Below are 12733 nucleotides of genomic sequence, written 5' to 3' on the forward strand. Positions count from 1 at the left end.
GTAGCACAGTCGCTGCTCTTACAAGGCTTCCGAGGTCACTAGGGGTGATACTGCTGTAAAAAGAAACTCTCTGCACTGTGCAGAAAGGAGAGGCCGTGGGTACTGGACCTGTTTTGCTGTCGCGCCGACTTGGAATCTCCTGGGCCGTGGGGGCTGACCAGGTGTCTCTTGTCATGTTGGTGCCCCTGGGGTTGAATTGTCTGACTGTTCCCTCTCCTCTCTCATCTCCTTTCATACCCTCTTTGTGGGTCTCCCAGGTTTACAGGCCAAGTGTGGAAAGCTTTGAGAACCCTCTCCTGAACCACCCATTCCAAGTTGCAGAGTGTGTTGGTGCTAACTGACGTCATCTTGTGTCGACTGGGTGTATCCTCTTGGAAGCCCCTTGGAAGTGAAGCCAAGCAGTTGTGGCTAAGGAATGACAAGAACTTAATTTTGGCCTGTGAAGTGGCATAAGAAAGAACATATGATTACTTAACAAATGAGTCCAGCATGCTGTAGTGGAAAAAAGAATTCACAGAGGATGGGGTATTTGAGATGGGTTTTAAAGGATGAGTAGGAGTTCCCTAGGTGGAGAGGAGGGAGAAGGGTGTGTGTTACTGGCACAGGGAATGGCACATATAAGAAGGAGTGCTGAAGTGAATCCAGAGGCCAAATGAGTCTGGACTCGTGCTGCCTGCACCACTCAGCCAATAGACCGACACAGGAGCTGGGTCCTAGAGTAAGCGTTTATTATCAGAGCACCGGTGGTCTGAGAAGGGAGTGGGTTAACATCTCCAAAAACTGCTTTCACATTCTGAGAACGGCTTGGGGTTTTTAAGGGAAAATCTGGGCGTCCCTCCAGAGGCTACATGACAGTTCCGGGGGACTGCATGTAGCCTTCCCTCTGGCCATGTGATTCTATGGTGGAGTCAGCAAACCAGGAGCAATGATGGGAGTAGCCTGGAGAGAATGCTAGACCGGAGAGATTGTGACCAATGAGCCTGAGGGTATTAATCATAAGTTTCAGGGTAATTTTCTAAAACAGGGTACCGGGTGGGACAGGGGACATTCTAAGCTCACACTACAAGGGTTTGATCTATTGCTATAAGTAGGTCAAGTAAAGGTGAGGCCTGGGACGGGAAGAAGCCAACTGGGCTTCAGAAGGAATGGTGAACGGTTGGGGCTCACTGGTTGGATGGAAAGTGCAAACCTGGGCTGTGGCTCTTTTGTTAGGCCGGGGAGTGACATCATCAGAGATGCACTTTAGAAAGATAGGACACCAGGTGTCCTAACTGCAGTTGCAGGAGACTGAATTTTTGCCATGTGGAGTTTAAATTGGCCATGTGAGATTGGAAGCTGGGAGACCAGTTACAAAGCTTTTAAAAATAGTCCAGGTAAGAACTGATGCCAGAAAAATCCGCCGAAGTTTCCTGAGAGCCCATTTGTTTCTTCGTACAGAGCTAGGGGGTGGGGAGAGGTTAGGCAGGGCTTGTCAAGTCTTTGGATACTCTACAGAGAGAATGTCTTGGCCATAGGGCTCGGCAAAGTGGGTGTGCAGATGGTGTTGTGGAGATAATTTATTGACTTGAGGGTGCCCAGTGGGTTCTGTGGATTCTCGTCAGGGTCTAGAGAAGCAGTGTTTAAGCATCATTGGAGAAGTAGAATAATACACAGTCCTGTGTTGGGGCTTTTCCTCTCCAGACCTGGAGTCAGAAGGCCTGAGTTCAGGTCTCAGTGTCCTTTCTAGCCTTGTGATCTTCTACCAGTTCCTTAACCAGTTCCTTCAGTTTCTTTGGGTGTAAAATGGGTACAACAATACTTGCCAGCAGGACTATAGGCTAGATTTCACAGATGAATACCTGGTACACGGTTGGGATTTAATAAACACCTCTGCCCGCTTCCCTTTATCTTCCTTCCCTTACTCAGGGCACTAGAAGTAGGGTGCAGGGAGGGGCAGGGTGCCTGCCGTTTGGTTTCTGCTCTTAAAAGTGCTTTGTGGTGATAATGTGCTTTGTCATTGTAAGTGGGTGTATTCTTTTTTCTTTGTCAGGGACAGAGAAAGATCTGAGGGCTTTAAATTGTAGCAGAAGAGACCAAGATTAGAAATGAGAACTTCTGGATATAGTTGGAGTGGTTTGGCCACTAACAGGATTTTGGGGGCCAGTGTTGAACTCCCCACATTTTGGATGTGTCTTATTTACAGATTACATGTGGGCAAGATGGGCTTGGAGGGATGGGGGGCCCTGCCAGTCTTGTAAATCTGTCCCCTGCTTGGCTAACATCTTGCCTCTGCTTCCCCTCAGTGGCAATCCTTCAGGTACTTTTTGTTTTGTTTATTTATTGAGCTCAAATTTCTTCTTTAGTGCGGGTCACCTTTGACAAATAATCTTTGGTCTCCCTAATCTTCTAGTGAATAGCATTTTCTTGAGTTTTGTGATTATGCAGTAGGTACATAGCAAAAGTGATACCTAATGAACCAAAAAGACTGTGAAAAACATTTCTTTACTACTTTTCATTAGGGAATGTTTCAAGTGTACACAAAAAAATAGAGAGAAGAACCAGTGAACCACATCCATCACCAGTGTCAGCAATTGTGAACATTTTGCCAATCACATCCAGCCCGTTTTTTCTTATTTTAAAGCTGTTCCCCAATATCGCATTGCTTCATCCATAAATACTTAAGTATTTATCTCTAACAGATAAAAACCTCTATAAGATCACATTTTCACACCTAACAAAATTAATGGTTCTTTTCAATATCATCTAGTAGCCAGTCTTTTTTCAAATGTCTCCAGCTATTTAAAAAACGTGTTTCCTTATGATTGGTTTAAAGCATTTGACTAGAAACAGCTGTTGTGTTTTGATTTGATAGATATTGTGGACCTCCCCTTGTCCCTTATATTATGCTCTTGCTCAACCCAGTGACATAGTTTTGAGTTTAAGGAAAGAGCTGTGTTGTAGGTAGATAGCAAAGTGATAGCTGATTAAGAAGGGCATCAATAGAACTTGTGTTATGGAAACTTTGTAAATGTACAACAATAAAGATGATAGCCAAAGCAAAGTAGCCGGTTGGTTAACTCATTGGCTGATGGACGGTTTGCACATGCTAAAGCCAGACACTGCGTTCTAGAACATGGCCTTGAAAGTCCTGCTGTAATTATGTATCTTCCAACGGTAGCTGAGGCTCTCTGGGAGTTAACAGAGGCCTTGGCATTGAGAAGTCCAGTGACTCGTTCAAGGTTGTAGACCCAAGACAATGGTCATTGTTGGTGCCAGGAATATACCCGGATCCAGTGCATGGCCTCACAGAGGCCACTTGTCCTGGTCAATCAATGCTAGTTCTATGCAGAGCACTGGAATGTGTCTTCTGTTGGTACAACGGTGTGTTAGGAGCTGGGGTCTTTGGGGGTTGGAGAGTTCCAAGGGTGCCTATTTGTCCAAGAGGTTCTGGTGGGGCCAGCTCTCTGGAGAGTGGTCCGTGGAAGTGTTGGCAGCTCTGCTCACAATCCGCAGGTAGAAAGAGGGCGAATCAGGCAGGTGAGGGCCAACCGGCCACCTGGCCCCTCCACTGCAAAGGAAAGAGAGAAGTAGGAGATGAGAGTAGGGGATCAGAGCTCTACCAGGGGCATCTGGTACCTTTGGGGCTTTGACTCCCTGGCTATGGCTGAGGAGAGGGAGATGCTCTTCCCAGTTCCGGCACCCCAGTTCTTTATACACCCACGTCTCTGCTCCTACGTTCTGTCCTCCTCGTGGGAACCAGCAGCTACTCCTCAGGTGTGAAGGACGGCTCAGAGTTTTCTCATGTTTCTCGAAGGAGAAATATACACCGTGGATCTTGTATTTAATCTTTAGTGTCATTTAATATTTGATGTTATACAAGTTTAATACTAACTGACAATGGCTCAAGCTGAGCATGGTAACATTTGCGACTGAGTAGACATTGATGTGCCATGTGTTCAACAGATTTTTAGATCTGTAAAAAAATTGATCAGGAAAATTGAGTCTTAATGGAAATCATGAAAACTTCCATAGCAGAAACTAGAATTAGTAAAGTTTGACGTGGATAAAAACTGTTCAGGGGCTGAAATTGACTTGAAATAGAAAAGAACTGATCCTAATGACATTAATTTTGACTAATTAAAAGTTTAAAAAATTAGGAACAGTGGACATGAAAAATGATCAAGCAACGAAATGGGTTTAGTGGAAGTCTTTCTAGAAAATGCTTCTGATGAAAATGTTTGTATCCAAAACATCGTCAGTACCCATCTCTGGCCACTCTTCAGTGAACCTCATACAACAGTGGGAAGGGGGTATGGAAGGGTGGGAAGTTTTCAGAACTGAAAGTCTCCGCTTCTCTGGCAACTGTAGATCCCTAGGCTTGCTCAGAATACAGACAGAAAACGAGCTCGAATAAAACTGAGAACAGATACCCTGTCTGTGGTCCACTTGGATGTTCATCCTGGCTATCCCTCCCTCACTGAGGCCAGCAGAAATTTCGATCCTGTTTTCAAAGATTTTTGATCTTCCTTGGCTGGCTTGGAAAGGAATCTGGCATTTTTCTTCATGATGTTCTAGGTGAGGGACGGGTTCGTTCCAGCAGCACATACAACATTCACGATAAAGAGGCAAGGACAAAACTGTATCAAGTTTAAAAAAAAAAAAACAACACAAAGATGGGGGCTCCCCACTAGTGTTTGCTCAGGGCAGCAGAGACATTGTCCTGACCCCTTGGAGGTGGGGGCCATCCCAGCCAGGGCACTAACGCCGCGGGAGGCTCCAGACCTCCCTGTGTTTCCGAGGGTACTTCCCTTTCCTCTGTGCTCTGCTGTCTCACGTGGCTGTGGATGTGACCCTCACTCAGATCAGCCTCTGCCTCCCCCCAGGCTGGTGACTTTCTGACGCACTTTAGAAGGAAGTGGGACATTCCTATCTTCCATTTCATGCCCCAGTGTCCGGGAGTTTCCAGAAGGCTCTTGCTGCTCCACAGTTCCCATCAAGCGCTGGGAGGTGCATGCAAATTGAGCCCATTCATTCCCAAGGAAACTGGAGTATCCTTTTGGGTTTCAAGTGCTAACAGCTGTTTAGGAGGGAGTGGGGAAAGCAATCCATTGGGGCTGTGTGCTGAGGGGGTGAGCTGTTTTGATAGATGAAGGGATTTTGACTGCCTCATGCTCCCCTGTGTCTCATTCAGCCACCTCACTCCCCTGTGAGTGGGGTCCATTGTTCCCAGGAGCAGGCGAGGAAACAGTGTTGGGTGTAGGAGAAGGTAAGCTCAGAGAGCTTCAGGGTCACTTCTAGACCTCACTCTCTGATCCCCTGACTCCTGACTGAATGAGCTCAGCTCGTAGAGCCACCTGCCTTGTACTCTGGAGGAAACACCATGCTTTCCTGGGTGTCTGCCATCTTCCTAAAAACCCCTCTACCCATCCTGATGTATTGAGCAGTGGCCAGTGTGGCCATAAGTAGGCGAAGAAGTGACTGAACTTAGCTTTGTGAGCAGTTTGTAGCCCTGGCAGGTGGTGTTTAATAGAAGTTTAGAAGGAAGGCTCTGGGTCAGGGTTTGAATCTTGACTCCACCCTTGGCAGCTGTTTGATCTTGGGCAATGTATGTAACTTTTCTGAGCCTTGGTCTCCTTTGTAAAGAAGGGATGATACGTGGACTGACTTCTTAGGGTAATTTTGAGATTTAAATGAGGCACTGTACTCACAACACCTTGTATACATTATCTCAGAATAAATGCTCAAACAGTAGCTGCTATGATTTCCTTCATATTTTTCTGTATCCACACTCAAGGGTCTGTTAGTAGGCAGGTACTAGATTAGTCTCGTCTTGCGGGCTCTCTCCAGGACTTGGAGCCACCCAGCTAGAGTACGGCTTTGGGTAATCAAGTGACAAGACCCCTTCTTTTCAGTTTCCACAGCTAACTGGCTGGCGTGTTTGTGACACCTTCATGAGGCTTCAGTGACACCTGCACGAGTCACAGGTGGGAGGCAGCAATCCTGCCCAGTTTGAGTTCCCATCTTGTCTTTGGCTCCTTAGCAGCGACTCTTGCTATGCATTAATAATAAGTAGACTGTCCACCTGTCCAGTGATTGTGTCATTGCCAAAGCTACCCATGTTGGCAAACACTGTATGGTAGAGCAAGAATAGTCCCCCTTGGGGTCAGGGGCTGTGGTTTCCAGGCTCTGGCCAGCCACCAAATAGCTGTGTGACATTCAGCAAGTTGCCTTGCTTCTCTGGGCCTTCCTTTGAAAAATGAAGTGATTGATCTGGAGGGCATGTGAACTTCTTTCTATGCTGGATATTTGCAACCAATGCAAATATCCAGATGCTGTGTTCCTTCCTGAGACCAATTATGGGGTGGAGTGGAAGTCGAGTCATATGGCCATGACTGCAGACTCTCCCATCTGGCAGCCTCGACAAAGACAGATCTCTCTACCCCACCCCACGCTTCCCCCCGTTGATGACACTGGAACACCCATGCATTTCCAATTGCTTCACAGTCACAGCTGGCCTGGGCCAGTGTCTGATAAAGGTCACTCGTCAAATTCATTCATGAGCCGCCTCTTAAAATTCTCTCCATAGAGCTGTTTCCATGAAAGCTGTTAGTGTCCATGAGTCATGAAGATATTTAAAATTTTTCCTGGGTTGCATCTTACAGCTCAAACCCAGCTCTGCTAACATTTTCCTCTTCAGTATTGTTCTAAGCAGAGCCTCAGCTCTTTGGTTTGCTAGCTGGACACCTCTGCTGTGAGGGAACTAACTACCAGGGAGCCCGTGAGTGCAAGGTCCTTTCTCAAATAGTGTATTACTACTAGGGCCTGGGTCCTTTGTTACAGTTTGAAGGTAAAACTTAGTGGGTTGTGTCAAAGGTTTCCAGCATCATCTTTCATATGATGGTGAGAACTAGCAGCTCTTTTGGGGACTGATAAGTTGGCTTCTGACTTTGGAGGTCATGTATCCTATTACGACACTGGGAAAGAATCTCGGAGTTAAGTCCTCCTCACTTAGTGGTGTGTGTAAGTTCTTGGATGCCACCTGAATTTCGATAGCCAGTTTGGTGCCTAATACCCTTCCTTTGAGGACTCTTCCCTAGGCAACCTTTAATAAATCACTCTCTCTTCCTTACGTTCCCATAGCACTTTACACCTCTGTCACTTGTCACCATCTGTCTTGTGTTGGAGTTTGTAATGAACAAATCTGTTTCCCTGACTAAGTTGGGACCCCTAATTTTGGGGTGGGCCCCTCATCTCCAGAACTCAGCCTCCAGAAGGTACTTTATCAATGTCGAATGGACTATCCTGCTAGTGAGGGTGTGATAGAATGCTCCTTCCTTGTGTGCTCCTGCCTGGGCAGATGGAGGACCCCACAAGGGCTGCTCTCACCTGGAAGAACCCTGGGTGGGCCTGGAGGCACCGGGTCTGGAGCAGAGAGTTGTTGGTGAGAGCACATTGTCCTGTCATGTCATTTCTCTGTGGGTTGGTCAGTTCTATAGAGGGTGGGTCCCTTGTCCCTACTGGTAGCTGAGGCACACCTGCGTGGATATGGGGTCCCAGGGCACACAGTTGGTCCACAGCAGACAGGTCCCTGGGTCAGTGGTTGAAGCTTTCGCCTGGCATTCATTCAAGGCCTCCACGCTTGATTCCTTTTTGAAATCCCAGTCTTTGTCAAGTCTCTTAAGATACATACTGTGTTTCATAATGCTGCTTCTTCCTGGCTGCCTGTCCACCCCACGTCTTTCAAATCATCCCTGTCTTCAGTCCTCAGTTCACGATCAACCTCCTTTATGAAGCCATCCTCAATTCCTCCTCCTGAAAGTAATTTTGCCTTCACATCCCCTTACTGTATATATTTCCCTCTGTCCTGTGGCACTCTCACGTGTAGCCTTGTATTACAGACTTCTGAATATCCACTCCACGCCTGTTTCAGCTCCCTAATTAGTCATTGCCCAGAGGGTTGGGGGTGGTATCCAAGTCCACGTTCACTGAATGATGGAGAGTGGCATCCACGGGGTCACAAAGCTGTCCCTTGCCTGGGGACTGATGGGCTCAAGTCTGATTTTGTTCCCCTTGACTGTTTCCAAAATGTATCCTTAACCTGTGGTTTCTGACAACTTCCTCTAAGTCATGTGAGACTCACTCTGGTGATGGGTGGGGGCCCGGTTGTTCCCCTCCGCTCCTCTCCTCAGTCCCATGGGCTGCCCCATGGGTGTCCCCCAAGCTTACGTAACTGGCATGGGGATCTGGTTAACCGAGGGCGAGCCAGCATTTGGCAACGGCTTGCCGGTGCTCTGGTGGGGAGTTCACGGTGGGTCTGTGAGAGGCTGACCGCAGGGTTTGTTGCTGAATTCTGAGGTAATCCCATGGCCCAATCTTGGGGGAGGCGTGCCTACTGGACGAAAGAAACAGAATGTGAGTCAGCTATGTCCTTTTACCTTGTCTAGTGCCCCAGTAAAAAAAAAAAAAAAAAAAAAAAAGTAAAAAGAAACAGGTGAAATTAATTTTAGTAATGTATTTTGTTTAACCCAGTATATCTAAAAATATTGTCACTTCGTTATGTAATCAGCATGTACATTACTGAGGAGATATTCTTTTCTCGTACTAAGTCTTTAGAACTTGGAGTGTTTTGTTCTCCGTTAATGACCTTTCCAAGGCTCTCCGGCCACATGTGGCTGGTGGTTGTCAGCCTAACATGGCCAGCTGCAGGGTTTGTTGATTCTCCCACTTGATGTTCCTTGAAAGCAAGTGTGAATTGAGTGGGGGCCTGTCTGGCTGAGTGATGGCACAGGGGAGGGACTCTGTATCTGGAGTCTGGTCAACTCTGCTTCTCACCAGCTTTGTGAGCTTGGGGCAGGCCCGGGTCTGGGCCACAGTTGCACCTGTGGAGTGACGCTGTTGGGCCGTGGTCTCCCGGGGCCTTTCTGGTTCTGACGTGCCATGAATTGGGCCACAGGTCTGAGCAGGGACAGTGTTGGGAGCTACTATGCCCACCATGGCACCGTTGGCATATGGCAGCTACTCTGTGAAAGGCCCTTGTTGGCCATGTCTGTCCCAGGAGGGGTGGGTTTGCCATCTCTGGCTCTGACCAAGAGTCCGCATGTTTATGTGGTCTGTTGGGTTCTGGGCTGTGAATGTTGCCCATTCAGCTACCTCCCCAGCATTGACGAGGACCTGCAGGTGCCAGGCTGGTTTCCAGAGTGGAGGGCAGAGATGGACAGGCACGTCGCAGCCTGCGAGACACGCGTCTTTTGGAGCCTTTGCCATTTCCTGGGTTCTTTCTCACACAGGCTCAGCTGGAAGCTCAGAAAGCCACTCAGGACTTCCAGAGGGCCACGGAGGTGCTCCGTGCCGCTAAGGAAACCATTTCTCTGGCTGAGCAGCGGCTGCTGGAGGATGACAAGCGGCAATTCGACTCGGCTTGGCAGGAGATGCTGAACCACGCCACCCAGAGGGTATGAGTCATAGCTGTGTGTGCCTGTGTGGGGGGTGTACCTGGAATTGTGCACATGCATCTGTGTCTGCAAGTGTCCGTGTGGGCATCTGGATCGTGGCACCTGTGTGCACGAGGGTGGGTGTGCGAGCATCCCTCACATGGCCCCTTGTCCATCTGATCCAGACTACACCCTGGTTCTTACGATTCTGTTTTCCCCAAGCAGAGGAAACAGACTCCCAGGCATGTTCACCTAAAATGTTCGCTGAAAGTCACAGGTTATTTACTTCCGTGGGGGTCTCTGTTGGGCCTGGTACTGAGCAATACTCAGGGATGACAGTCACCCAATGACAGGTATAGTTCGCTGCTCCTTCCCTGTGTCACTTGTGTGTTTAGATCATCCCTGAGGGTCTTCACTGTGGATCGGGCTTCCCAGAGGGAAGGTGGTTTTCCAGGGTCTCCTCCCACTGAGTCCTGGGGGTCTGCTGGGTTCAGAATCCCAGGTGGAAGAACATGGGCTGGGATTTGGGAGCCAGCATGTGCGCAGAAAGTGGGCTGTGTGTGATCTTTACCCAGCTTTGACTTCTGGCTTTTTTGCCATCATTGTTTGGCCTTTCACCAGCTCCCATGACCTGCTCTTTCTGGCCACATTGCTGCTTGGCTCAGTTGAACTTGTTACCTCTGCCTAACTACTGGGTTTCCTAGGAGTCACAGAATGTTCCAGATACCTCTCCCTCCTCCAGGCTGGTTTGCTGCGGGGTGGGTGGGTGTGCTGACGTGTCTTCAACAGCTCCAACTAAGATCCTGGATGGAAGGATGATGTAGAAGGGGTGGGAGCTGCAGCTCTGGGCTTGACTCCTTGAGAAGCTGCCTGCGGAGCAGGGATAGAAGTCAGGAGTTAATGCCAGCAGCCTCTCCCTTTTCACTGTCACCTGTCACAGAGGCTCAAGTCCTTGGGAACCTGATAATTAAAGATGACCTTGTACTTCCTTAAATAGAAAGCCCCACACACAAATGATTTGACTGGAGTCAAATCGGCTGTTGACTCTGCTACCTCTCCCTCCTGCTGAAGCCCAAGACTCCTGGCCTTGGGCATGTGTGGCTTTGCGCCTCTTGCCCCCTAGTGGACACAATGCTTGGAGAGCCAAACACAGGCTGGAACAGCTTTCCTGAGTCAGCTGATGAAAAACTAAAGCAGAGGTTGGAAATCTTTGAAATTTCCAATCCACAGCCTGATAGATGTGAAAAGGCCAAAAAAAAAAAAAAAAAAAAAGAGCTCCTTCCAAGAAATTAGCTGAAGGTCTGGTTTTCCTTTTTGTCCTCCCTCCACCCCAACCAGAAATCCAAACCAGCCAGTAAGAAACCATTTCAAAAATCACTCAATCTGCTCTTTAAAAAGAACACAACATGATTTTGCTTTTTCGTTTTTTTTTTCTTACTGAGTGCCAGGGCCCTAGTGGATGGTGAGTAGCTGGACAAAGAGGTGTCCCCAGGACCTCCACACGGCGCAACTAGCCTCGTTCACACCATTCTTGGGGTTGTGCAGTGTGCAACTTGTGGAGCAGTACCAGACTGCTCTGGGCCTCCTGACATTATGTGGGGCTCCTTCGGTTCCCTGGGGGGTCATCTGATGTGTGCCTTCACTGATTGAGGCCACCAAAGGTTTTGGGGTTATGGGGATAACCACTGCGGATTAGCAGGTGTTTTGGGTCACAGGCCAGCATCTCCACCCTGGGGCAGCTGTTACTCTTCCCAGATTCCTTCACCGTTGCCTAGGCCTGAAAGGCTGCTCCTTGAACTGCTGAGGGAGAAGGAGAGTTCGGAACTGACACCAGCAAGAGAGCTGGTGGCAAAGCTTTCCCCGACCATATCCTTGCATCATTGAGAAACTCAGCCTACTGGAGGCGGTCTCTCTGAATCTGATGGATGGGGCAGTCGCTCATATGTGTGGCTTGTCTGTGAACCTCCCTCTGGGATTTAGCATTCCCCTGAATGGGGTCATGTCGTCCACTCCCAGAGCTTTGTGGACCTAGCGCACTGGGCTTGCTGAGTGCTGGTTGATGACAGTGAACGGTCTAGAATATGTCCCCTGCCTGGTCTGACTTCTGGGTATTCCAGGAAGCCAGTTTCTTTAGGAGAAGGGGACTTTATCTCACCCTTTTCTTCTAAAGGAAGTACTAATTAAGGGTCTAGAGAAAGAGCCCGAGTTCAGAAAGGTCCAGGGCTGTCTTGAGCAAGTGGCAGTGATTTGGGCTGCATGATTCCCCACTCCAGGCACAGTGGAACAACACGGCTCCCCACGTTCCTTGCCTGAGGCCATCAGTGTGTCCTCTTCGTTCCCCTCAGACTTACGGTGACATTGCAGCCCCACTTGAAGCCGTGGCTGAAGGCAGTATGCTAGGAGACTAAGCGATGACAAGCCCCGGTTTTCTGTTAGGCCACATGCAGTGCCACAGATGGGGACAAAGGGATAGTTCTCCGCTTAGGGCTGGGGTCAGAGGGTGCCTTGGAAGCTGCGTGAGGCAGAGCTGCCCACCTGTACTTGAGTGGCTTTCTAGGGATGCGGGGCCCAGAATCCCAGCTGCTCACCACATGGGGCTTTGGGCGCAGCGGCCCCTCCAGCTTTGTCTGTTTTGGCCTTGAAGGAGCCTTTATGGGAAAGTGATAGCTTTTCACCCTCTGGGAGAGGAGGCCTGGCGTCTGGGAGGGAGGGATTGGCTTTTCTGATGTCTGCTCAACGAGACCAGATAGAGGAAGAAGAAAATATGACTTGGAAATGGGGAAGCACGAACTATGAACTGGCAGCAGGCAGCTGCTGGAGAGGAAAGGACGCTGTCAGCCTCCCCTCCCAGGTCCTGGCATGGAGATTGCCTGGCTGTATGGACCTGAGGCCTGGGATGGCACCACCACCCTCTCCCACACAGTGGTGAGAAGCCAGCTTCTTGGGCCCCACCTCCCAAGAGTGGAATAAGAATCACAAAACAGCCCGAACCAGCTGAGCGCCTGAGGAGACAGGGAGACTGCCTTTCCCAGGGAGAGGAGGATGCTGTCTTAGCCCCGGGATGTTGGGGATGTAAGTGAGAGGGGAAAGCTGCAATGTGACGCAGAGGTGCTGTGCTGGGAGAATGTCTACTGGTCTGTTCAGGTCATTCTGCTGGCGTGGGACCCACCGAAGAGGACTGACCTGGCTGCCATGTCCGTTTAGTGCCCATCAGTATCTAGGCAGGAAGGCCCCAGCTCTTTGAGTATCTCCAGTGTGCTGCTGGGAGCGCAGTCTCTGGGGACCCAGCTGCCTGCCTGCCCTGAGGCTCCCAGGAGGCGACC

General features: G+C 49.2%; 1 protein-coding gene across 2 annotated transcripts in view; it reads left to right on the forward strand.

Annotated features, from left to right (window-relative positions):
- SH3BP5 (SH3 domain binding protein 5) overlaps positions 1-12733 on the forward strand; it is a 63025-nt gene that overhangs the window by 40465 nt on the left and 9827 nt on the right. For both annotated transcript variants that reach the window (XM_033131765.1, XM_033131764.1), the window contains exon 4: positions 9267-9431. In XM_033131765.1, the coding sequence (XP_032987656.1) occupies positions 9267-9431 (165 nt within the window). The remainder of the gene's footprint in view (positions 1-9266; positions 9432-12733) is intronic.

The sequence above is a fragment of the Rhinolophus ferrumequinum genome, chromosome 17 (genome assembly GCF_004115265.2).
Source record: "Rhinolophus ferrumequinum isolate MPI-CBG mRhiFer1 chromosome 17, mRhiFer1_v1.p, whole genome shotgun sequence".
In the NCBI taxonomy this organism is placed as follows: Eukaryota; Metazoa; Chordata; class Mammalia; order Chiroptera; family Rhinolophidae; genus Rhinolophus; species Rhinolophus ferrumequinum.